Source organism: Borostomias antarcticus, assembly GCF_949987555.1.
Source record: "Borostomias antarcticus genome assembly, chromosome: 8".
Taxonomy (NCBI): domain Eukaryota; kingdom Metazoa; phylum Chordata; class Actinopteri; order Stomiiformes; family Stomiidae; genus Borostomias; species Borostomias antarcticus.
Window position 1 is genome coordinate 10,243,319 of NC_140241.1, and position 27,228 is coordinate 10,270,546.

The 27,228-nt window shown below is 40.3% G+C and overlaps 1 protein-coding gene across 1 annotated transcript; it reads right to left on the reverse strand.

Moving 5' to 3' along the window:
- Positions 1 to 4,582: 4,582 nt before the first annotated feature.
- Positions 4,583 to 5,716, reverse strand: LOC311312489 (chemerin-like receptor 1; the record flags this gene model as incomplete). The annotated part of the gene is made up of 1 exon (XM_084442450.1): positions 4,583 to 5,716. One exon carries the CDS (start codon positions 5,714 to 5,716, stop codon positions 4,583 to 4,585), a length of 1,134 nt encoding a protein of 377 aa, XP_084298576.1.
- Positions 5,717 to 27,228: the final 21,512 nt, after the last annotated feature.

The window sequence follows — 27,228 nt, forward strand, 5'->3', positions numbered from 1 at the left end:
AGGGAGGAGGAAGAGGGAGGAAGTGGCAAGTGAAAATTGTTAAGGGGTTGAATAGATTAATATTTATACATTCATGGGCTAAATGGAATAGGGTTTAATTAATTTATGGGATTAGATGAATGTGTGGGGTTAAATGCATTTATGGAGTTAAATGCATTTTTAAAAGGGGGTCAAGTGAATTGATAAGGGATGAAATGGGATTGATATTTATATATGGATTAAATTAATTTATGGAGTTGAATGATTTTTTAATAGGGGTTGAGTGTATTGATAAGAGGTGAATTGATATTAATATGGGGTGAAATTAATTTATGGGGTTATATGAATTTATGGGGTTAAATACATTTTTAAGAGGGGGTCAAGTGACTGTTGTTGATGTTATTTATGGTTTAACAATAAATATTTTAAAGATATTATGGCTTATTCTGTCTCTGTTTCAGTACTATCAGTGTTTCCGAATGTCACTTACGGCCTTAACAACTCACCCTACTCACACTACGGCTACGGTTTCTGGAGCTCTGTAGCCTGGCTGTACTATCGCGAACTTGTGAACAAAATAAATACCACATACGAGCAAATATGACCTGCTCCGCTATAATGAAACTGTTACAACTAAGATGCCTGGATAAAGAAATAATTTTTCGAAACGATATATTTGACAGAATATAACCAGAATATAAACTAACCACAGGTTCGAGGTCAGGGTAACTGAACGCCTTTTCGCCTCAGCGTAACGACGTAACCCACGCATTCCCGTCACCTGACTCAAGTAGCATGCTACATTTTTCTCGCCTGCTATATCGTTTTTGTGGAGTAGTAGGTACTATATATCATGCTACTTCTCGCCTGCTATATAGCAAGTAGCAGGTAGCAGGCATTTCGGACACAGCCCCTTTTACTGTTGGGAAACAATTAAGTGCGCGCGCACATTTTTGGAACAAAAGAATGAACTACGGATGCACAACACTTGTTGCCACCAGGTGCATCAATCAAATGCATCGATTCTATTGTCAGGTGTCATTACAGCAATGTGTGCGCAATTTTGAAACAAGATGATGACGTTGCACAGAAAAGGGTCTATACGAATACGAATAATTATCTGTCAAATACAAATACGAATAGTGGGCTCTCGGCTATGAGGGGTGGAAGTAACAAAGATTAATAAATAAATATGTTGTCGATTAAAATGCAATTGAAATAAATGTGTGATCGATTAAAATGCAATCGAATTAAATGTGTGAATGATTAAAATGCAATCAAATTCAATTATTCATTAAATTAATCATTCAATTAGTCATTAAATTAATCGTTAAACTGCACTTTTATCATTTGAGTGCGCTTTTATCATTAAAAGTGTGCTTTCATCATTAGTGTGCTTTTATCAGTAAACTGCACTTTTATCATTAGCGTGTGCTTTTATCATTAGATTGTGCGTTTATCATTACAGTGTGCTTTCACTTTTATCATTAGACTGCGCTTTTGCCCTTTCCCAACACACACCACTCTAACGATTAAGCCTTTATCATTAGACTGGCGTGTGTTGTATGTATTAATCACCTGACCACGCCCACAGGCGTACAACCTTCTCCCCAAACAAATGCCTTTTTGGCGGCCTAAACATCTATGAAAACGCATGAAACTTTGCAGATACGTCAGTCCCGGAGAAAAAATTGATATTTCATGGAAATGGGTGTGGCAAAACGGCTCAAGAGCGCCCCCTGGAAAATTTAAAATGGCAAGCCCCACCTTTCAGTTTGATGTAGGCGAACGAAATTCGGTGGGCATATGTAGTTCATCGAGACACACTAAAATGTCTCTTGGAGCCATACCCAACATCCAACAGGAAGTCAGCCATTTTGCTCTTAATGTGCGATTTTTTTCCTTGTTTTTACCATTTCCATGCCTCGTACTTTAACGAACTCCTCCTACAGATTTCATCCAATCAACTTCATATTCGGTCAGCTTCATCTTAAGACCTTTGTGATCAAAAATTTTGAGTTTTCACCAAACACCCTTGCCGTGGTGCCCCGCCAAATTTTGACATTTCGCCATAAAACAGGACATCCTCATAACTCCTCCATACATTATCCAATTTGTCTGATATTTCTCACGCTTCATGAAGGTTCTATCCTGAACACATCCATGTGTCAGTATTGCGTCATACTTATAGCACCACCTATTGGTGAAACAGGAAGTCCTCAAAACTCCTACATACATTATCCGGTTTGCACTAAATTGCTGATGCTTCATGAAGGTCGCATTCTGAACACATCTATGCGTTGGTATTGAGTCACACTTACAGCGCCACCTACTGGTGAAACAGGAAGTACTCATAACTCCTACATACGTTATCCGATTTACTCCAAATTGCTCATGCTTGATGAAGGTCGCATCTTGAACATATCTGTAAGTCAGTATTGCGTCATATCTACAGCGCCACCTACTGGTGAAACAGGAAGTCCTCTTAACTCCTACATACGTTATCCGATTTAACCCGATTGCTCAGGGTTGATGAAGGTCGCATCCTGAACACATCTGTGCATCAGCATTGAGTCATACTTATAGCGCCACCTACTGATTACAGGAATTCCTCATAACTCCTACATACATTATCCAATTTACCCCAGATTGCTCACGCTTGATGAAGGTCACGCCCTGAACACATCTGGAGGTCAGAATTTAGTCATACTTATAGCGCCGCCTACAGGTCAAGCAGGAAGTCATCATAACTCCTACATACATTGTCCGATTTACACAACATTTCTCACGCTTCATCAAGGTACCGTCCTGAACACATCTATGCGTCGGTATTGAGTCACGCTTAGAGCGCCACCTACTGGTGACAGGAAGTTTCTCTCAGTACTGGACACCAAAATAGCACACCCTTTAACGGCGCCGCACCCCGACACGCGTGGGGTGCGAGGGCCCCCTCACTGCTGCTTGCAGCCCTAGTAAGTATTTAGGCTTGGCATAGCAAATGAACGGTCTGTTGATTGATATTCATTTATATTGGATTTATGCTCGATTTAAGTTATTCTATGTGAATTAGCCTTTACTACCATCATGTGGTTCGTATGGTGAATAGCATTCCAAATGGATAAAGTTGTCAAGTAGACATTTATATACTTTGTTCAGAATTCATGAACAAATATGAAAACCATACAGCCTCATTGAATAATAAAATTACACAACGAATAATCTGTTATTAGGCTGCTGTACATACATACATACAGTATATACATACATACATACATGCATACATAGTAACAAAAAAGCTTTAAAAAGTTGTAGAGGTAAGGCTATTGTAAGTGTAGGCTAAATTATACAATGTACTAAAAATAAATATTTTCTCCTTTAATGTTATCCTGAATAGCATTCTGATAATTTAGTAGACTACTAAACATTGCTTAAACATAATATTTATCTAATTTCCAGACACTAAATTCCCCAAGACATTCCTGCTGATTTGAACAACAGGGACTCCTTATGCGGTGAATTCTAAAACCTAAACTTCAAACCAGCTGTAAGTCAATGAATTTTGAGTTGTTCATACCTCAACAGCTCACATATTGTACACACTGTACATAACGCCGCTCATCCACCACATTACACTGTTGAATATTGTTGATAAATAAAATAAAATAAAAATAATATGCCTTTTAATATGATCCTGTTAGCTATTTCCTAATTATGTTGATTGACCTCTGAGTATGGCTGTCGGCTTGAGTTTTCGGTAAGCAACGGTGACCCTCTTCCATAGACTTATGAGATAACGACATTCCATGGCTGGTACACTCTGGGCCAAACACCATTGTTGTGGTTAGAGATAAAGGCCTGGGCGCCGAGGCGGCGTAGGTTAATGGGACAAAACAAGGCCACAGAAGAGACCAGAGACAGTCTTATCGGAGAAGAGACGAGGAAAGGGGGGGGGACACTCAAACCACATAAGAACGTTGCAACGAGACCAATGCTTTGATTTGGGTCCAGACAGCATACAGAGAGGTCAACTGTACATTAGGCATGCCATCGTCTTTTGTATGTAAAACCTTCTGGAATAAACCGCTTTTGCTGAGGCTCAAATCCCGTATTGGAGAGATTCATTTGGAATACACTTGAGAAAGGAGACACTGGACTGTGTGGTATATTTGGAGATTGGGGGTCCGTCTTTTATTGGAAATCAAAACACAACGCAGAGCTGAAATAAGGACAATAATAAAAGACAACGAGATTCATCAACACTCTGCACACACACTGTACATACACCCAGCACACTCCATTCTGTATATAGTACGTATAGTGCATTTTGTGCCTCCTTTTTTAACAGTATATCCGTAATTTGTACATTGCACTGTATTTTGTTGCAATGTTTATTGTATTTTGTACTTCGTATTTGCACTGTTTTTTGTATTATTCTACTATTCGTCATGTCTTTGCACTGTCCTGTCCTGTCCTGCACCCTGTCCTATGTCGTCTGCACAGCGTATGCTTGAACCCTAGTCAAATTACTAGTATGTGTGAACCATATACATGGACAATAAACAGATCTTGAATCTTGAAAATGTAAAAACCTCCATATAAGCCCCTATACTTCAGCATCAGAAAATGTCTTACTGCGACTGGTGATTCCTGAACGAAAGACCTCCTCAGAAAAGGCATTCTCCAGCACCTTCAGGATGGACTTGCGTAGCTTGTCTTTAAAGTCCTGACCAATGAACACATACAGCAAAGGATTCAGACAGCTGTTAAGAAAGGCCAAGCTTGTGGCTATTGGGATCCCAATGATGATTACATGGCCTAAAGTGTCACTGAACTCTGTATGGTTCACCATTTCTATCAGAGCCATGATGTGGTACGGAGCCCAGCAGAGGAAGAAGGCGGTGACGACTGCAGCGATAATCTTGAAGGTGCGGCCGGAGTGACTGCCCAGGGAGCTTTTCCTCTTCAGCCGGTGGATAATGATGGCGTAGCAGGACACGATGATGGTGAAGGGGACTACAAATCCCAGTAAGAAGCGGGTGATGGTCATGGCTTGGAGACGGAACACCCGCAGCTGCACCACAGCGGGCGTGTTGTAGTTGTTGGAGAAGGCAAAGTTGTTGAAGCAGTTGATGGTGTCGTTGTTGTGGCGGGCCGGCCCGACGTCCCTGAAGACGAAATAGGGCAAGCTGAGGACCAGGGCCAGAAGCCACACGCCCAGGCTCACAAAGGAAGCCCTACGTGCGCTCCGGTGGTTCTGAGCCCAGACTGGATACACCACAGACACACATCTGTCCACGCTGATGACGACCAGTATATAGACACTGGCAAACATGTTGAGGAAGCTGACAGTGCTGTTGAGCTTGCACATGAACCTGCCAAAGGGCCAGTGGAAGTCCATAGCGGTGTAGGTCACGCTCAGGGGTAGGAAGGCTGTGAAGAGGAAGTCGGCCACAGCGAGGTTGAGGAACCACACAGTGTTTACAGTCTTCTTCATCTTGAAGCCCGTTACCCAGATCACCACTCCGTTTCCAAGCACCCCCAGCACAAAGGCCAGGCAGTAAATTATGAGGCTCATGATGTTGAGAGACTTTCTGAGATCAGAATGGGCATCATAGTCATCATAGTCATCATACTCATCATCAGTAAGGTTGCCAGGGTAGGAATCGTTTCCTAGAGATGACTCTGTCCAGGTGCTGGTATAAACAGGAGTGGTGGTGGTCAGAATGGTCTCCATCATTGTTTTGAAGCCTGAAAGGATAAAAAGAAAAATGAGTAAATACATTGAAGCTGAGAGTCTAATCGTATAACTGTGAACTTATACCGTCATTTATATTGTAAATAAACAATATGATATACCCATACATTTAAATATAAATTAATATATAAATCAGTTTTCCACTGACTTACACCTTATCATGTTTTATCATACACGTAAACCCTTCTGTCTTTGTTGTTAAAGTCCCACAGAAATGAAAATCGAGAGTTTAACATGTTTTTGAATGATTTTTCAAGGTGCCCACCCTCATCCATTGTATGACCTAAACGGTGGTAGAGCAATTATCAGACTTTCTCAAAAGTGCTAGTTTTGTCAACATTTTGATTTGAACCATTGTATATGATCATAAGTAACCTTAAAACTGGGCTAAACATGCATTTTCCCTTTACTACTCCTTTAAGTGTGTGTTGCATTTGCTTCACAGTATGCGTTTGCCGCTGTTCCGTTCCTCTGTAGGCCTACCTGTTGTTCATCTAAATGTCCCCTAGAGGTCGCTGAGGCCGAGTCTGAGCCTTCAAAGTTTGCGCAAAAACTAAAATGAATGCAATTCTTACGTGTAGCTACAATGCAGCCTACTGAGATTGTGCAACTCTGGGAAGTCCTGCATTTAAGTCAATTATCAATTACTAGCCTAAATCATTGCTCACAGATACGGGGAGGTAGCCCACATCTACTCCACTCATGCATTCTTGTGGAGATTCTTTTGGGGAGGCAGTTTACATGGTTTGGTGCCTATACCTTCAGTTTTGCCCACATGCGGAGTGAAACTCATTACCCGAACTCATTAGCCTGCTCATACAAAAACCAGCGAATGCTGCATAATCTAAAATAGGCTTTGCTCATACAAACCATCACTTCACCAGATTAACATTCAAAATTCAATTTTCTTTTCAACTCACATAGCATTGTAAAACTAGCATAATGCCTACTTTATAGCTATTAAACAATCTATCTACATAATCTGACCAAGATTATGACACAGATGGGAACAAATTATTGAAACATCAATTTGTGAATTCGTAGGCCTATAGCCTACATGTGTAGACATAGACGGCCTTTGCTATGTTTCACCCGTTTCAACTGGCCCCGCCCTCGCTAGGGCCCCCGACTATAATTCGATAGTCACCCCTTTCAGAACATGACTGACAGTGTCAAAAATATGAACTAGTAAATTCTCAACTAAAGCAAATATACATAATTAAAAATAATCTCTATAAGCAATTATTTTGGGTTAAATAATCCAACCAGGCAAAAAGTTCATTTGTCAGAATTTCAGAAAATAGTCGGAGTAGTCTATAACAAGGTTATTATAGTTAACGAAAACTAATTAAAAAACTAAAACTAGGTGTGAAAAAACATTTTAGTTAACTGAAATAAAAATAAAAACTAGACTTTACAAAAAAACGATAACTAACTAAAACTGTATTGTGTGTTTACAAAACTAACTAAAATAAACTAAAATTATTGAGAAAATGTCCTTAGTTTGAGTCTTTTTCATTTCATACATAAGCCTAGTATTTTGGGTGGATATGAAATCTATCCTCCATTTTTTCTTAGCTGTGCCCCTGCGTAGAAGTAACCTGACCTGCGCGCAAGATGGTTTGTTTCACACGGAGTGAAACAACGTGAGCTTGTGAGATCAGGATGGTCTCACGAGGCTGGCGCAGAAGAAAAAAAAAGAAAACTAATACTGAAACTAATAAAAACTAAACTAAAACTAAGCATTTTCCAAAAAATAAAAACTAAACTAAACTAGCAAACCTGCTTTAAAACTAATCAAAACTAAACTGAAATTGAAAACAAAAAGTTAAAACGATATAAAAATAAAAACTAATGACAAAAGCAAAACTATTATAACCTTGGTCTATAAGCAAAGAAAACAGTCTAAATTGAGCACAATTTAATCTATAAGGTTAAAACGTTTTTAATTTTTTTACAGTAGATCCAACAGGTCTAGTTAAACAATTCGTTTGAGTATTTTGAATATCTATTTTTACTTCAATCGACCGCATAGCCTACACTTCCCAGCTGGCACACAACCGACCTTCAACATTGAAATGTAGTTGGATTAATGTCAGTTGTCGTTTCAACCTTGAAACAATATTGAATGCTCAATGGTTGAAAAAGGTTGATAAAATACTTATAAATCAAGTTGAAATTCTGTTGAAGATCTGTATGTTGATGTACAACAACGTCAATATGATGTCATCAACCTGCCTTATATGCCTTTAATGCACAATATGGGTAAAAAGTGGCCCAACGAAGGTTTTGCTTTATATATCTTTGCAATAACATAATTGTATTGGTCACAAATCCTTATTTTGCGCATTCTTGCACAAATAATGAGATTCGAATTTCCTTTCATGGACATCCGAGGATGTCCTATTATGGACACCGTAGTTTATTTGGAAATGTTGGTACTTGTATCTAATGTTCGTCTCCATGGATGTATTGTTTGTCTCGAACTAGCTGGACGTAGCTAGTATCTACTTATATACAAGCTGAGCAATGTGCCAGTTATTCCCTTGTTGTTCAACTTTTGCCGCTACTTGTAGATGGTAAAGTTCATATATTGTTTAGCTTGTTGGTTTTGCTTTCGCGTTTTAACAGGCTACATCCTGGGTGGTATTGTGCTGCAGAGGTTGTAGAAAGCTAAAAGCTGTTACCAGCCGGCAGATTGACTGTGAATGCCTTTTTCTATATCTTTATGTATAGAAGTATGTCACAAAATGTGTTTGTGTGTGTGCATGCCAGTGCCACAAACACTTATTTTTCACATTATTGTTGGATCGATGTTGTTGCTATGTGTAGGCTACAGTTGTCAGTGTTGCAACCCCATTCACTGCTGTTGTAGGCCTATGTGCATCTTGATTCTAATGTAAAATAAAATTGTAAAAAGTTCACGCCTTTCTTCTCCATGGCTACATGATTACAAAGTAAGAAGTTGAAACAAAGTTGCAGTTTCAACAGTGATGCAAAGTTGATTCAAAGACCTTAATTTACCTATGTTGAAAAGTAAGCCGTTGAAACAAAGTTGGGATTTCAAAGTTGATTAACCTTTCAAATTCAACACATATTCAACAGTGATTGTAAGACCTTAATTCACCCATGTTGAAGAGTAAGATGTTGGAACAACGTCGCGATATCAACGTTAATTGACCTTTCAAAATCAAAACCTAATCCAACGTTGATTCACATAGTCACATGACGTTGAATCACCCGTGAATCAACGATGAAATGCCAGCTGGGTTATCAATGCGTGCAGCCAATGGCCTGGCGACTTGCGAAGTTGAATAAACACATTTCAAACATCAAAAACATCTTGTGTGATTTGAATTACTGTTCAAATAATTAATAATTAATTAGTTTGAACTAAATGAGTAGGCTACAGTGGAATCCGCATAGTGATCACGGTTATAGTGATCAAAAAGCTTGGGACAGAATCATTCCTATACAAATGCTGTTTAAATAAATCGCCTATAGTAGGCTAATCATGTAGCGTAATCCGATTATAGTGTTCATTTTGGGTCTTTTCTTTTACCGTAGCCTACTTCGCCTCGCGGCACCCATCTGCTTTCAGCTAGCTACCTGGCTTGTCCTAGCTGCGTAGCCTAGCCTACTGTGCAGTGCAGCTATGTCGGGAAAAAGAAAAGCGCTTTCTCTCAGTGAAAAACAGCGTCTCCTCAAACGATATGACAAGTTGCCGAAAACTAGTCAGCGAGATGCTGCAGAGAAGCTTGCTGTTCCCCAGGCCACATTATCAAATCAATCAATATAGTATATATTATGTAGTCTTCTCAAGCAGCGAGAATCTTTATGGAGTGGCTGAACGAGTGGGATCGCAAATTGAGCCAAAAGAGGAAGAACATTCTGCTGCTTGTTGACAGCTGTAGCCTACGGCCCATGATATGAAGAACACCACACTGAGAAACATCCGAGTTGAGTTCCTGCCGAAGAACACAACTTCAATTCTCCAGCCATGTGACCAGGGGATCATCAGAACAGATAAAGCTTACTTTCGCAAGGAGATGGCGCGCACTGTATTGCATCGGATTGTATTTATTTTTGCGTGGACCGAACGAGCTGGATACAGGTCAGTCTTTTTCAACAAAAAACAATTCGGCGATCTAGCGGTCAGGGACATTGAACAAACGTCGCGATAGAGGCATCAGTGGATTTGACTCGACCCACAGAATCCAACAAGCCCAAACATGACATGTTTTGAGTTGAATTAGGTTATAATAATCATCCGCTTATACACCCCACTCATCCGAACTTCAGAGATCCGAACCTCCCGGTCTACCGGACAGGCTTAAAAAACGTTTTTTTTTTACCTGCTATCTGGTTACTGGTGGGATTTGATTTTCATTACAGTACTGTACCCTACTGTGAATAAAAACAGAACTGTATGTAGACCTACGTGTTGCCTGTAAGCTGTAGCCTACTGTCACGTTTCATTTCTTTGTAACTCTAATGTCGAGCGCAAAACGCAAACGAGTCTACTGCGAGAGCTGCATTCCTTGGTAGCCAGAAAGCGCGGAAGCAACCTGAAGCAGAGGAGCATCGAGTCATTTTTCGTTCCCAGTTAATGGACTTCAGGAACACAGACGTGTTGTAAGCATGTAGATTAGCCTACTAGGCCTACTGTATTTGTTAAATAATAGCCTACAGCCTACATCGGTTGTTTTAGAGACTTTCTTTTAGGCTACAATAGCATAAGACATGACAACTTGTCTGTCATTTCATTTATTTATTTATTGGTTATCATTTGCTCTAATTGTTCTAATGTTGGGTTGTTTTTAGGCTATACTAAATGAATAAAGTACTGTATTTGATCAAAGCACGCATTCAAGTGGAAATTCGGTTATTTTATTGTAGGCTACTAGTAGGTCTATTATAGGCTAGGCTGTATGAGTTTAGTTGGCTATTTGATTGCAATTTTGATGCATTTTCACAAGTAATTAAGGGTAGGCTATTTATTGGTCTATTATGAGTCTATATGAAACAAGTATAGGCTACCACTTATTGAATTTGGTGCATTTTAACATAAGTTTCAGTCATCAGGACATTTCAGAGATACGAACGACCTTCGGTCCCGTTGGGTTCGGATAAGTGGGGTCCTATTGTATATATATATATATCACTATAGTGATCAATTTGACCCGGCCGGACGTGATCACTATAAGCGGATTCCACTGTAATAACAAAGCATGAAAAATTAAAATAAATCACACTGTTGTGAATATGGGTCAATGGTCATTGAATATGGGTCTTTTATTTTATAAAATATATTATTTTTATTTAAAAAAAAAAAATCTTATTACAATTGCTCTTGAAACGCCCCCCAGATAAGGCCGGCTCTGTGTGTAGACATACCTTGATCAACAAGTATTCAGGTTATTCCACCTATCTTCCTTGGCCGGAGCAGGTGAGATTCGTAAACGTCAGGGTAGGCTACTTCAGTCCCAGTAGCTTTGTGAGCTAGAGTGAAGTTTGGAGTCAGAAGTTTGGAGTCAGAGCGCAGATTAGTAGCCTAGGCCTACCTCCTAGTCGTCGGATGTGTGACGTCAGCGGTGTTCGAACTGGAATTGATGCTCTTGCAATTTGCCAAGGAAAACAGTTGTGGTAACATGTTTAACGTCACCATCGCCTATGGCTGTCCAAAGCCACCTGATTTGTTACGCTCCTGTGACCAACATATCTTAACAAATTATACTTTTAGAAAAATACCAGATATATAATGAATTGCACCTATTCAAAACGTTTCTCCAATGTTGGGTTTGTAAATGCGACGCCACCATCACCTGCCTGCTGAGTGCACACCGTTCATTTCATAGCTTAGTCTGCAGTGAAAATATTATCGTATATGTTATTGTAACGTTCTAGAGAGGAGGCAAGTAGCAGTCGAACCCTGGGTATAGACACGCGAGGAAAAAAGAACCAGGCCAGGTCAAACCTGGCTTCCCAGCTGGCATTTCAACATTGATTCACGGGTGATTCAACGTCATGTGACTATGTGAATCAACGTTGGATTAGGTTTTGATTTTGAAAGGTGAATTAACGTTGATATCGCAACGTTGTTCCAACATCTTACTCTTAAACATGGGTGAATTAAGGTCTTACAATTACTGCTGAATATGTGTTGAATTTGAAAGGAACTTTGAAATCCCAACTTTGTTTCAACGGCTTACTTTTCAACATGGGTAAATTAAGATATTTGAGGCAACTTTGCATCACTGTTGAAACTGCAACTTTGTTTCAACTTATTACTTTTCAATCATGTAGCCACAGAGAACAAAGGCGTGAACCTTTTACAATTTTATTTTACATTAGAATCAAGATGCACATGTAGGCCTACAACAGCAGTGAATGGGGTTGCAACACTGACAACTGTGCAAATAGCAACAACATCAATCCAACAATAATGTGAAAACTAAGTGTTTGTGGCACTGGCATGCACACACACGAACACATTTTGTGACATACTTCTATACAGCAATGCTACAGAAAAAGGCATTCAGTCAATCTGCTGACTGGTAACAGCTTTTAGCTTTCTAAACATACAACCTCTGCAGCACAATACGACCCAGGATGTAGCCTATGTTAAAACGTGAAAGCAAAACCAACTTAGTTAGCAAGCTAAACAATATATAAACCTTACAATCTACAAGTAGTGGCAAAAGTTGGACAACAAGGGAATGACTGGCACATTGCTCAGCTTGTATATAAGTATACTAGCTACATCCAGCTAGTGCGAGACAAACATTACACAGATGCATCGCACCAAAATTTCCAAAGAAACTACAGTGTCCATAATAGGACATCCTCGGATGTCCATGAAAGGAAATTCAAATCTCATTCTTTGTGCAAGCGCAAAATAAGGATTTGTGACCAATAAAATTAATTTATTGCAAAGATATGTAAAGCAAAACCTTTGTTGGGCCACTTTTTACCCATATTGTGCATTTAAGGGCTATAAGGCAGGTTGAAGACATCATGTTGATGTTGTTGTACATCAACATACAGATCTTCAACAGCATTTCAACGTTGATTTAAGTATTTTATCAACCTTTTTCAACCATTGAGCATTCAATATTGTTTCAAGGTTGAAACAACGACACATTAATCCAACTATATTTCAAAGTTGAAGGTCGGTCGTGTGCCAGCTGGGTTATGTGCATTGGCTGGCTTGTTTCTGTGCGGGACTGGTAGGACGGTAATGTCTGATAAATAAAGATGGGTCTTGTCACCTGGACACATCAGTTCCAATGCTTCCAATGCTAATCCAGCACAATGAGAGCGGGATAGCCAGTTAGCTCATGGGCTCACAACAACTAGCAGCAGTTTCCATAACATTAATGGTAGCAGTCAGTGGCTAAAGCAGTTACACTGATGATTCCTGTAATGTTAGCTATTTTGCTGCAATGGGTTCAACTTTTGTTTCCCGATAAAAGTCATGACTTGCTTGATATTATATTGATATGAAGATATGAAAGTAAAGTATTTGCCCTTTGAAGTAAATTGTAATTAAAATGGTTCGTAGCTAAGTAACCTAAGTGTAGGCAGACTTGAAAGGTCAATTGTAATAATATCACGAATGAACAATTGTAAACATAGTACTCAACAGAATAGGTAATACTCAAGTCTTGAAACTTTTCCTAAATGTTTTATTAAACATACAGACATGCACATTAAAAGTAGCCATAAGTTGTTATTTTGCATGTGCTCTCAGGACATGTTGTGGTTCTGACCATCTTTGTAAAGAAGAGAGGCATGTAATGCACATGTATACAGTAGTGCAGAGTCAGTTGTCTATTGTATAGACAAGGTGTTCAATTGCTCAAGTGTTGTCAGGTGTTGGTTTGAGTGTACAGTGGTGCATAGTCAGTTGTCTATTGTAAAGACAAGGTGCAAGGTGTCATGTGTTCACTGTCACTTGTTGGTCCAGGGGGTGGCAAGTGTGCCATTGTTATAATGAGTGAGGGCCTAATAGTACAACCAGAGTACTATAAACGGACAGTCTTCTTCTGAGCTGCTGGTTGGCAGGGGGCTTCTTCCGAGCTACTCTTTGGCAGAAGGCCAGTGATGTCTTGAGCCTCATCATAACAGAAGTGAACATGTGACACCTTGCACAATAGACAATTGACTCTGCACTACTGTGTACTACTGTACACTCCATCACTTGAATCAACACTCGACAACACTTGAGCAATTGAACACCTTGTCTATACAATAGATAACTCACTCTGCACTACTGTATACTACTGTACAGTATACTTGACATGTTACAGTATGTAATTGCACTGCCTGTATCATGGACACAGTCACAGCCATCCATGATCAGATACTGCTGTCTGGCAATGTCCAGTCCGGGTGGGGCTTGCACCTGAAGACCATCTTTGGGGGGGCTGGACATCAGCGTTGCATAGCAGCCGACACCTGACTGGTGTTGCATCACGGTGTTCTCTGGCCTCAACCACACCAGGCATCCCAGCATCAAAGCTGCAACAGAACAGAAGGGAGACAGTGCATTAAAATAGGGCATTAAAATATTGGCCACAGATAAAATACAACCATACTATGTCCATAAAATGGAATAGCTAATACATACGGGGAGGTAGCCCACATCTACTCCACTCATGCATTCTTGTGGAGATTCTTTTGGGGAGTTTTTTGGGAGTTTACCTGGTTTGGTGACTACCTTCAGTTTTGCCCACATGTGGAGTGAAACTCATTAGCCTGCTCATACAAAAACCAGTGAATGCTGCATAATCTAAAATAGGCTTTTCTTATACAAATCATCACTTCACCAGATTAACATTCAAAATTCAATTTTCTTTTCAACTCACATAGCAGGGTAAAACTAGCATAATGCATACTTTAGTTATTAAACGATCTATCTACATAATCTGACCACGATTATGACACAGATGGGAACAAATTATTTAAACATCAATTTGTGAATTCGTAGGACTATATAGCCTACATGTGTAGACATAGATGGCCTTTGCTATGTTTCACAATAATAATTACCTGAAGTGTTGGTAACTCTTAATGTTTGGGAGCTTTTTGAAATAGTTACTCAGATGCTGGTGCCAGTTGTAGCTTTCAACAAGCACTGTGCCTTCCTCAAGTCCGACAAGCTGTGGGGTGTTAACTTTCTTCACAGGAGTGCTGTCTCTCACCACCCCAGCAATGTCAGCAGTGTCCACTCTGGTCTTCCTATAGCGCTGCTTGATCAAGCCAAAGCACCAGTCAGGGGCAAACTTGGTGTGGCCTGCAATCAGGAAGTCTAGGTCCAGCTTCAGGTGAAGCTTGTGCATGGTCTGCCAAGCACAGTACCACAGCACAAAGTTGTTCTTGTTTTGTCCACTGCAGTTGTCACAATGAAGGTCCACATGTGTTTCTCCAACTCCATAGTTGTTGAAGAAACGTAGTTGATGACTGCATTGCTGCTCTTGACACCATCCCTTTATCGATCAGGTAGTTCACTTGCTTTTATGGTACCTAAACATAAAAAAGCTCAATTAATGAACAGAAATACTGATCAGAAGCCATATTACAAGAAATTCCTAACTTGCAGATCCCATCATAATTGTAGGTTATGGGTTACGATTTGCTTAATACCCCAGCCAAAAATAACATTTATACAAAGCCTTTTTTTGTGTCACGTAGACATACAGTACATTTTATCTGTATAATAACATGATATGGTGGTGAATAAAACTGAAAATATTGATCTAGTGATTAGTCAACCCATTGCTAAATCACAAACTACTAAGCTATCCCATAGGAATGAGCCTATAACCATACCAGCTGTGCAAGCTGACTTTGCTAGCTACCTAACCTAGCCCTTATGATATTGTCCTGCTCGATTGCTGTGCAACATATCGACTGACCAGTTGTTAAATGTATTTCACAACACTGGTTATTCTAGCCAACAATTTTCACGGCCCGTCAGCTGTCGGCAATGTTGGAGGTTGACGCTACTGAATGTAGATAGCTAGCTAGATAGATACTGTAGATCAATAGACAGGTAGATACTGTAGACCTATCTATCTACCAATCTTATCGTTATCCTAAATCTGAGCTTAAACCTCCAACATGGCCGGCCGTGAAAACCCTCTATATGTGACGCTTGTTTTGGCTGTCTGGCACAATATGGTTAGCTACATTAGCTAGTCACGAGACAGTCCCAGTCGTAGCATAGCTTTAGATGACAACAAGTTTGCTTGCTGTGTGAATAGTTTAGCTACGTACATTGTGAGCAGGGCTGGACTGACATTATATTCTACCGGCCCGGTGGCCAGTGGGCCGGTCTAGTTCGGGCCGGTAGGCTATGAAAAGAAAACAAAAAAAAATAGTATGGGGCCTTTCTCGTTCGGTGTTGTTTCGCCGCGTGATTTTTTTTACCAACCAACTTCTGCCATAACCACGCCCCCGCGAGTTTTCATTGGCTTAGGGTTAGGGTTAGGGTTAGGGTTAGGGTTAGGGTTAGGGTTAGGGATAGGCTTAGGGTTAGGTTTAGGGTTAGGGTTTGGGTTAGGGTGTCCAATGAAAACTCGCGGGGGCGTGGTTATGGCAGAAGTTTGTTGGTAAAAAAAAGCACGCTGTTTCGCCGGTCTAGAGCGGAAGCGCGATGACGCATCACATAATCATCCGGTCTGGACCGGAAGACGAACAGTTGTTGTAATGTAACCAGGCTGCACATGGTGAAGTTTCGAGTAGATAACATTCGCGATGGCATCACCAGGCATAACACCGACGAAAATTGTAAAAGAAGATGCGAGGAGAACTACCGGTTAAGGAAAAATAAAGCAAGCGAATGTTGGAGGCGGGCTCTACAGGCTCGAGCCGGATGATGGGGCGGTCTTAAGGCAATTAAGTAAATAGATACCAAGGGGCCAGGAAGCGATTTACTTCCTGAAACATTTTGATCAGCGCCATCTTGCCGAATTGACCCCTTTTGACATGCGCAGTTGTGCTTTTCTCAGACCCCGCCGCGTTCACGAACAGTTTGCACGTTCCTGTGGATTTCCAATGCGCATTCACAGCTCCCCCCTGCTCTGTTAGTGTGTCTGAATTAGCATTAAGAACTAGCTTGCGTAAAATACTGATTCTGTCAAATATATCGTTTCGAAAAATTATTTCTTTATCCAGGCATCTTAGTTTTAACAGTTTCATTATAGCGGAGCAGGTTATATTTGCTCGTATGTGGTATTTTTTCTGTTCACAACTTTGCGATCGTACAGCCAGGCTCCAGAGCTCCAGAACCCCCTATGCCAAGCCGAGCTGCATCATATTGTGGCCGACCCAGAGAGCTCCTGTTGCGGGTACAAGCACAGGGCTAATAGCTCAGTTTGTGGTGCTATTTTCCATTCGCTGAGTACGGTTATGATAATAATAATAATAATATTAAGAAGAAGAATCAGAATGGCTATGTTATAGATATGGATTTGTGTTAGGATTCATCAAGGGCGAATGGAAACTCCCCTATTAGCCGCGTTCCTGTACCGCAACAGGAGCATTCTGTTCCAGCTGCTCCTCTGCTATGGCTACGGTTTCTGGAGCTCTGTAGCCTGGCTGTACGATCGCAAAGTTGTGAAGAGAATAAATACCACATACGAGCAAATATAACCTGCTCCACTATAATGAAACTGTTAAAACTCAGATGCCTGGATAAAGAAATAATTTTTCGAAACGATATATTTGACAGAATTGTGATTTGATGGCAGGTACTTAACAATGCTAATGTAGGGATACGCAATACAGCGGGGAGAGCGGTGAACGCGCATTAAACATCGACATGAATGTGTAAACTTCGTGGACGCGGCCGGGTCAACAAATGTGGTTAAAAAGCACAACTGCGCATGCCTGTGACGCAAAAAAACACAACTGTGCGGCCCTTTTCGAATCCAGCTCCTCTTCCCTCGCCCTATGCACTCCCCCTCGGTTTGCGCGTTCACGCGGAGGCCGCGCCATATTAAGTGCCATCCGAAACCAATTCGCGCCGAGTGGAAGTGGCTTATAACACCCTCGGTAGCGAGTCTGCAACAGTGCAGGCTCGATTCACATGTGCAGCTGTTTTTATTGTCCGAAATGGAAAATGCACCGTACAAATGTAAGTTTAACTTACATTTATAAATTATACGACATTTGCATTGTATTTCGCATCAAATTCCGTTCTCCAGTTCAGAAAACGCTAGATTATGTTCATTAATTGTAATGTAAAGTGGTGGCTGGTGGATATTTACCAGGACTGTTGTTCAGACTAAACAGCTGATCAAACTGAGAATGGAAAATGAAAAGTTGTCCACAAAAAAACGAAACAGCACTAAAGAAGCTTGGGAGTAAGTTTTTTCACAGGTTTAGTCCATGAATGGCCTGCCACTCACCACAAAACACATATTTTTTACACGTAATGTAGACACTCAACCAACAAGCAACATTTCAGTGAGATATAGGACAAGTGATTTGTCTGTAGATAAATGCATCTTCTTCCAAAGATTAAGCAAAGTTTAACTTGTTCCATTGGCAGATTTCATTGATTAGGCCTACAACCAAAAACACCTTAATGTTTAAGATTCTTTGAAAGAAGATTAATTGTGTGATTGTATCCCATTACTAGGACTTGATAAATGATGTGTAGGACTACTACTTGGTAAGATGTGGAGTGATTGGAGGAGTCACACAGCACTCATTCTGACCAAAACATTTTAACCATCTTCCCGGACATATTTCTTAACAGCTTCATCATAAAATAAATTAACCTGGAGGGTCAGGCAAGTCCAAAACAGGCCTCAAAGAAATGGGTGAATTTAAAGAAGTACACAGTAAATGTGTTTCACATAACATGAATATAGCCTTCTAGATGCTGCAGATATCTCATGCCACTGTTTGTTTTAGGAGCTGAGAGCTCCACCAACTCTGCTCTGGGACTGACCAGGGAGAGGGAACCCCTGCTACTTGGAGCTTCTATGATGGCATGCATGAGGCAGTGGGGTCAAAACAATCTTTGACTCCACCTGTCCTCATTGCCTCATGCATGTTGAACCCCACCATCAACGCCAGTCCAGATCCATCTTCCCTCCTGGGCACATCCAGGTCCAACCCACTGCCTCTCCCAGGCACATCCACGTCTGATCAACCATCCCTCCCAGGCACATCCACGTCCGATACCCCATCCCTCCCAGACACATCCAGGGCGTCCTCTCTTGAACCCCCCCTCCCCTGCCAAGAAAGACAGGGGTCCATTGATGGGGATTAATAATTTTCAGTTGTGATCGGTGCTGCCCAATTTTCAGTTTTCAATATTATTTTATTTTCAATAAATAAGAATTGTGGAAATCCCTGTGTATCCTTTATACAGAATCTGGAGACAAATATGTGAAATCTCTGGTTGTCATATTAGTGGTATGGTCTGCAATCTAAACTAGCCTATACTTCAGACCACAGGTGAACTCAGCTCTGGAAAGGATGAGATCACAGCAACATCCTGGTTTACTATGTATGGTTTACTATTCATAGATGTTTTTGAGTAAGTGCACTTTCTATATACTACTTTTCCCCAAAATTTGGAATGTCAGACATTATTTGCAGAAAATGACAAGAGGACAAACAGGTTCATACGGCCAGCTTGTGCAGTTTTTATGGGCTTGTTTTAATAAACTGTATAGCAACTTTCAACACAAAACGAATTGCAGCCCAAAGTGCTTCATAACAGTGAAGATGAAATGAGCATAAAATCAGGACAAACAAAATCAGGCCTGCTTTGTTTTAATGCAAATAAAAACAAAAATACAAACAAAGAATACACTATTTGCCTACAAATAATCGTGCTGAAGCAGCAGCGGTGGAAAAATGACAATTATTTTATTGACAATAGTCCTAATAATAATAATAATGAAATAGGGTAACGGTGAAATGAATAGGTAAGAGTTCTTAAAATGATGTATAAATATAATTGAATGCCTTGGCCATATTGTAATTTGGATATTTCCACTTAGGACCTAGGTAGGCTATCTGATATAGGCAACCCTCATAAGCTGTAACAAGGAAGATACGAACGATGCCTCTGCCGCTGCAAAGTGCTGTTGACGTGAAACCATGGTAACCGTTGTGGTTTGTGTTTCCTGTTTCCGCTGGAGTGAGGGGAGTGCATCCCTAAGGTTTTTATACCCTACACCCTAATCAAGGGAACTACATTCAGTAGATTTAGAGGCTTTTTTTTTTTTGGGCCCGCCCCCCCCAAGGGGACCCCCTGCCCCTCCTGAAAGACCCCAAAAGCCAGAAAATAGCGGACTTTTAGATCGCTATCATTTTTAGCATAAGTCAATGGAGTTTAACATAGCGAGTTAGCGGATATTTTCTGACTGGGAGTGAGAGATGATGAAATGAAAATATTTTCTGTTGTAGCTAGCTACATAAGTAATGTAGCCACAGCTTAGAGTCCATGTATTCTGATGTTAGTAATTACAAATGTAGGGCATAGCCTACATTTTAGGTTAACATCTTGAATCTGTTGTGGACTGTTCCCATTTCCCCCTAGTAGTAGGCTAGTTTTAGCAAACTAGATCTGTTATTTTGAATATGGCTATCATGTTTTTGAATGTGGCCATCCTCATCCTTTTGTGGAATTGTGCAGCCATATTTTGATAATTCTTTTCCATTGACCTGTGTATTACATAGAGCATAGGCACAACTAGCGATTCATCAAGACAGATTGAGGAAAACAACCGTTTCGCGGCAGAAAATAGATTTTTAGAAACTGCATTCTAAGTGCCCCGACCACCGCCATTACATGGATATACTGGCTCGCGCTGGATTTTAAATTTCTTCTACATGCCTCCGAACTACACCAAAGTGATCTTGGTGAGTCAAACGTCTTATAATATGTCGTAAATAAGGTCCAGGTTGTCAAAAACGAGCATTGTCCTTTAAAAAGGGCTTCATCTTGTCAGTGAAGCCCTTTGAGGCAAGTGTGATATTATGGGCTATCTATAAACAAATTGAGCGTGAGAAAGCATACAGTAGATTGAATTTCACGACCAACACAAAATAGTTTGTCCACACTTGCATTGGTATACTTGATCTGTCCATGACACAACCCCTATAGAGCGGAGTTTCATGAATGGTAGATTTGCATCATATGCATGCATATTGAACAGACTGCCAGGATGTTGATGGGTGGTGTCCGACCGATTGTGGTGGGCCGGTCTGAGCCACATGGCAGGGCCTAATTTTTGTCCCAGTCCAGCCTGGTTGTGAGGCAAGGGTTGGTGACAAGGACTAGCTAGCTTGTAGTAGCTAACCTTAGCTAGAGCATTTTGAGAGAAAGTGCACAGTATCTCCGACTCCCCGGGCCTTGAGTTAGCTAGCTAACACTAGCTAGTGTGTTAGCTAGCACTAGCTAACGTTAGCTAGCAATCATTGGGATTCATTTCCTGAACTTAGCTTTAGCTTAGCATGCAGCCAGGTTATGGGTTACTGTTTACTTCAGATATTACTCTACATTTCAACCAGACATTCCAGCGAAACCAGGTAGTCAAAATAACTTACCTGATATAAAATGGGCACCGCAAACGCAGGCATTTCTGATGATGTCCTCAGTCCAGTCCGTACGCTTAATAATGGCTTGTAGCCACAGGCGAATTCGCCTGTCTTCCTCTGCTACTGTTTCGAGAATGCGCACGCATACTTGTGCTGACTAGGCTGTAAAAGGGTCTATAATTAACAAATATGACCCATGCTTGTTTATTTATGGCCGATGTCTCTACCACATAAATTCAATAACTGACCCACCAGGTAACCGGCCTGTGAAATCTGTGGCGTCTTTTTGTTTTGATGTTATGGGACCACTGCCACTTGTGGTAGCAACATAGAACTGCAGGTCACTAACCTGATGGAAGGACGGAGGGATGAAGCGGCATTCCCTCTTCTCGGCTTACAGCCAACGCACAAAAAGAGACACAATAGTAATTACTAGACATCCTGTAGGCTAGCAAGGTAGTTATCAGAGCAGCAAATATGAAAAAGATGCACCGGGGACGTCCATAGGCTACAAGATAATGCTTTATTTTTGCACAAGTAGCCTAGAATATTGATGTGGGAACTTCGATGCAGTGCCGTACCTTGAAGAGAGTTTGAACATGCACATTGCGCATGCCCATCACAGCGGAACGCAAGCAGCCGGTGTAGAGCAACAGATGGATCCCCTCCGATGGAACAAGTGCTTTTCACATGCGAGGAATTGGGAAATCTTTACTTTGGGGTAAATATTGATCTTTGTATTCATAAACTGCCTCCTCTTAATTGACTTTTAGATATTTTTGTGACACAGTTTGACATAGTTTGCTAGTGCTAGCTCGCTAACATTAGCTAATGTTAGCTGTTTAGCTAGTGACCATTCTCTTATTTTTTTATTTTTTTAAAATTAATTTATTATTTATTTATTTATACCAAAACGATTTTGCAAATATGAGCAATTATTAATACATACAAAAACTTATTGCCAGGGGTATGAAGAAAAAAAAACATAAAAGAAAATGAAGAAATAAAAAATAGAGATACATATTAATCTTTATAAAACTTAGTCAATACAGCATCAGTTTTCAGTGCTTTTTTATTCGAGTCCTTCAATTGTGTAACCATATTGCTTCAGTTCTTGTAAGAAATGTTCACAGGAGGGTTTAGAGTCCATCCATTTCTTCTTATGAATGTGGAATTTTCCCATAAATAAGAGCAACTGCACAAAAAAATACAAAGTCTTTTTCCTTCTGATGGTCTTCAAAACATATAAGAATGTCTTTTTCATTTAACTGCAACACTTGCCCGGTTTGTCTTCTAATATAGTTTTGAATGTCCATCCAGAAAAACCTAGTATACATACAATGGTAAAACAAATGGCAGATAGTTTCTTCAAATATGTCACAGAAGGTACAATAATACTCCATATCAATTTTAAATCTTTACAGGGTTCTCTTAGCATGATATATTCTGTGCATGATTTTAAAAGAGACCTCTTTAACCTTATTATTAAGACAAAATTTAGCTCCAACTACCCAAATTCTCTTCCAGTCAATTTCACCTAAACGTGAGGTCCAAAAGAATGTTGCTGAGGGCACAGTTACAGTAACTATACGATTCCTAATATATTTATTAGAACATTTCTTCTTTGAAATATCAATTTCTCCAAGGAAAATATCATTGTTGATTAGATCAATTGCAAAATCCTCGTTCATTGAACCTCTAAGAAGTTGCAATATACCCCTCGGCACGCTAGTGACCATTCTCGGTTAGCGACTGAATGTAGCCACTAACGTCAATTTAGATTGTTTTATTCCATAATGTGTTTAATGACTGCATTAATGTATCATCTGTCCTGGTATGCAGTGTGATTTCTGTTCAGTTTTGTCTGCTGATAATACGTTTTTAGCCGTCGAGAAATACGCTAGCAACATTCCATGGCTAAGTTACAATCCTCCTGTTGTGTTTGCGTTGCATGGGAATGTGAATATATTAAATTTTTAAAGCGCAGATTATCTTCAATTGCAGATGCCGCATTTTTTTTGTCTTTCATCCATGTACATTGATGTATGTGATATATTGTAATGTTAGAGTGAGATTTATGTTCTTTTTCGTAAATAAATTCTGATGTCTCTAGCTAAGAGGAAAGGGAAGAGCAGTCATGTTAGACTTGACTGCATGAGATCATCTTCAGTTGCAGACAAAATATTATTCTACAAATCAACCCCTTTGACAGCACTCTCAATCTATTTAAGAGGGGTGAGGAAACTAACCCTATAGAGGTCTGTCTTACTACTGTACATTACAGAAGCTGTCCTGACACCTGTCCACCTCAAGCAGGCCCCAGGCCGCGTGGGAGGAAGGATGTTCAGGAAGGCAACTGGGTGCTAAAGTGTTTTCTGCTGTGTTCTGGAGCAGCTATAGCTGTTCGAATCACTGCCACTCTTGTTGGAAGTGTTCTTATGAATGACACTGAACCCCAAGTTGCTCCCAATGGGTTGAGGCGGCGCATGTTTACATGGTATCTAGCCACCATTGGTGTGTGAATGTAGTGGACGCTGGCGCTGTTTGTTTGCCGCTCTCCACATGTGTGAATGAGAAGACCATTGTAAAGCACTTTGGGTGATTTAAAAAATGTAAACGTAATTATATTATGAAATGTAGTTTGCTACAACCTCATGCAGTCTGAACATAAGCTTAAGTCTAGACTTCTATCTTTCAGTTTGTAATATTTGTCTATTTCTCCTCAGATCGGACCAGTGAGGCCGTCCATGACCATATAAGCCGTACTGAGGAAGCAGGTGTTATCAGTGTTTCCTGTGGAACTGATCTCTTGGTGTGGTGGTGTGTGAAAAAAAGAGTCTGATTTCGAAACGGAAAAAGCAGGGGATCGGAGACCACCCTTCTTCCTCCCTTGTTCCTCTCTCCTGTCCCCTTCCTTCTCCTCTCTCCTCTCTTGCGCTCCTCTCAACAACCTCTCTCTCCTAACTTATCTCATAAGGCTGGTAAAGTCCTAGAGCTTAAAATGTAATTAATAACATGTAACTGGACGGGATAAAACAGTAAACCCACACAAGCACTTCAATAAATCATATGGTTTATAGACATATTTTAATCAAATGTATTGTAGGTTACCATTATAACAGCAGCTGTAGATAAATAAATAAAAAGGTAAGCTAGTCTTTAAACATGCCTAAATAATTTGTTGCTTTTTCTGTTATTTTGATTGGCACATTTTGTTGGAGGAAGATTAACGCAAGCTAGTGTTAGTTCTGCCAGCCAAAAAGACGGTTGCACAATCCATCAGGCAGCGCTGTGCCTGACTCGCACGAAAGTTGCAGAACCTACTCGTGCTTGTGGTTTATGTCTCCTTGACAACGCTCGCTTGAAGGGCTGACCGAATGACAGACAGCAGCGCGTAGCTCAAATGGAGCAGGCTCCGCTTCGTCTCAAACTGTATTTTCAGATAACGTTACGTAACGTTAGCAACACAAGGCCAATTTATCATATTGTTTTTTTACTTGTCCGATCAGACACCTGCATGAGGCATTCCTCTTGCCCGAACAGAGTTTACTGGTCCCTGGGAAGCGGGCAATTTTAGACAGTAGGCTAGGCATTTTGAGGAGTAGGCCTAGGTGCCAGCACCAGTGTTTGGCCCAATTCAAACACTGGTTAACACTATGGTAATATTTGAGCGTCAATAGCCTACCTATGTTTCGTTGTAACCTCATGCCGCTCACTGAAGAAAAAATCCCTTCACGCGCCGAGTCTTCCGATCACCTCAGAAAGGAGCAGCATGGAGCGGCACAGAACGCGCGGCCTATAGGCTCTTAGAGTCTTATTGAAAATAAATAGTCCTAACGTGGGCGCGACAGTGGTTTTGAAAGCGCATTTAGGCAGAAATATATATATATATAAGATTTTTAATTTAAGACTTTTATATAGCCTCATTTGTATAATTGTTTTTTGTATCAAAAGTTTGGTGTGGCGGCAAGGATCTTACCAGCGGAAACGCTGGGTGTTATGAGCAATGGCTGCGATGGAGGAGGAGGGTGGGGTAATCACTGACGGGGGGGGGGACGGGGGGGGGTACTTATTGATCTACTAGTTCTCATTTAGCTTTCAGATAATATGCCTATTGGAGTACAGATCATTCATGTTATTGTAGACTGTTTTTCCTGTTTTCCTACGTACGTTGTGAGGCAAGGGTTGGTGACAAGGACTAGCTAGCTTGTAGTAGCTAACCTTAGCTAAAGCACTTTGAGAGAGAGTGCACAGTATCTCCGACTCCCCGGGCCTTGAGCTGTATTTCCTGATTTCTACGTAGTTGTACTGTTTTTGTTTCACAGCACAACATACGTTTGTATTTTTACATTGGTTGATCTGTTTTCATATCTAAAAGTATCATCTGAGTAAAAATTATACAAAAATGTATCTGATGCAGCTGGGGTTAGCAGGTGTGTTCTAGAAAACATCTGTGGTAGGATGGGGGGGGGGGGGGGGGCTTCAGCTTTTAGAAGCTTTCATGTTGTATTAACTTAACTGATACATCAATAAATATAAGCAACAAAAAATCGACAAAAAAATGTCAAGGTGTTTAATAATAATAATAAAAAAGTGAAAACGTATAGAACTGCCCCTTTGCATATTTGATGTTTGGAATAAATGTTTATGCTTTGTAGATATATGGTCTACTTAAAAACGTATACGTTTAGTCTGAAACTGAGTTTAAGAAGGTTGAAATTGGCAAGTTTTTATACCAATTATGTCTAGATGTTGATTAAATATTTAGGCTAAAACCTGGTGAAATCCCATTCGAATAGGCAAGTTTTTATACCAGCTATGTATAGACGTTGATAAAACATTTAGGTTAAAGGCATGACTAGCTTCCGTCCTACCAGTCCTGAACAGAAACAAGCCAGCCACGCACATCCAACAGACACTCCAATGTCAGTGTCACAAATGGGCATTCACAAAAAAGAAGTCAAAATCAATTAAATAAATAAATAGGTAAAAGATTCAAACCAGATTCAAAGGCCAACAAAAAAGTGGCAGCAATGTCTGTCATTCTTCTTGGAGTTAACTCATCAGACTGGTCCTTTCATTTTGAGCAGAATCCCTCTAATGGGCCTGTCCAATAGAAGACCAGCAGGCAGGCCATTTCATCTCAAAGATAGATTATTACGGGGAGATTATTAAATGGAGACTACAATCAAAATTGAAATTTTTTTCTTCCACTCATTAATTTTCTGATTTTTCCTCATTCTTCTACTATAACATGTATACTATCATCAATACTCACACGAAAATGCCCAGACTTCATTAAAATTAAAGGTGGAGGGGTGTAGTGTGGTCCAATTTATAATCCTTTCAATATTGGAGCGGATCCGAATCATGGGGTGGTTCCACGGGCCGCCCAAACATGGCCAGCCATTCACCTCCATTCATGGGGAGTGAAAAATTCCCCCCATTCAATGTCAATATGGGGAATTGAAACATTCATATCTCAACATGGGAAGGTCACAGAGCTGCGCGCGCACAGTCACCCACACATACGCCATGAAATGCATTCATGGGGGGAGGTCTGTGCTCTCTGAGCACCATTTCTAATTACTACTAGGCCAAGTCAAGTGCAGGTCAAGTGCATTTACGCCCATTAGTGCACTGATCATCAATACAAGAGCTGCACTGATGCTTTTCAAAAAATGGTGCACTTGAGGGAAAGATGACAAATATATACTTAGGAATGAGTATTGGAGAATTTGATATACCCACAAATGATGAAGAGAAAAAACTGAGGAGGAAATGACTGTATAATGAAAGTAGTGTTAATTATTTAAATTCCTTACACATGAGTGCTGGAAACCAGCTAAAAACAATTTAATTTAATTTAATTGAAAAACAATTAAATCAATGAAGAATAACTCTGCCCCAGCACTTTGCCAATA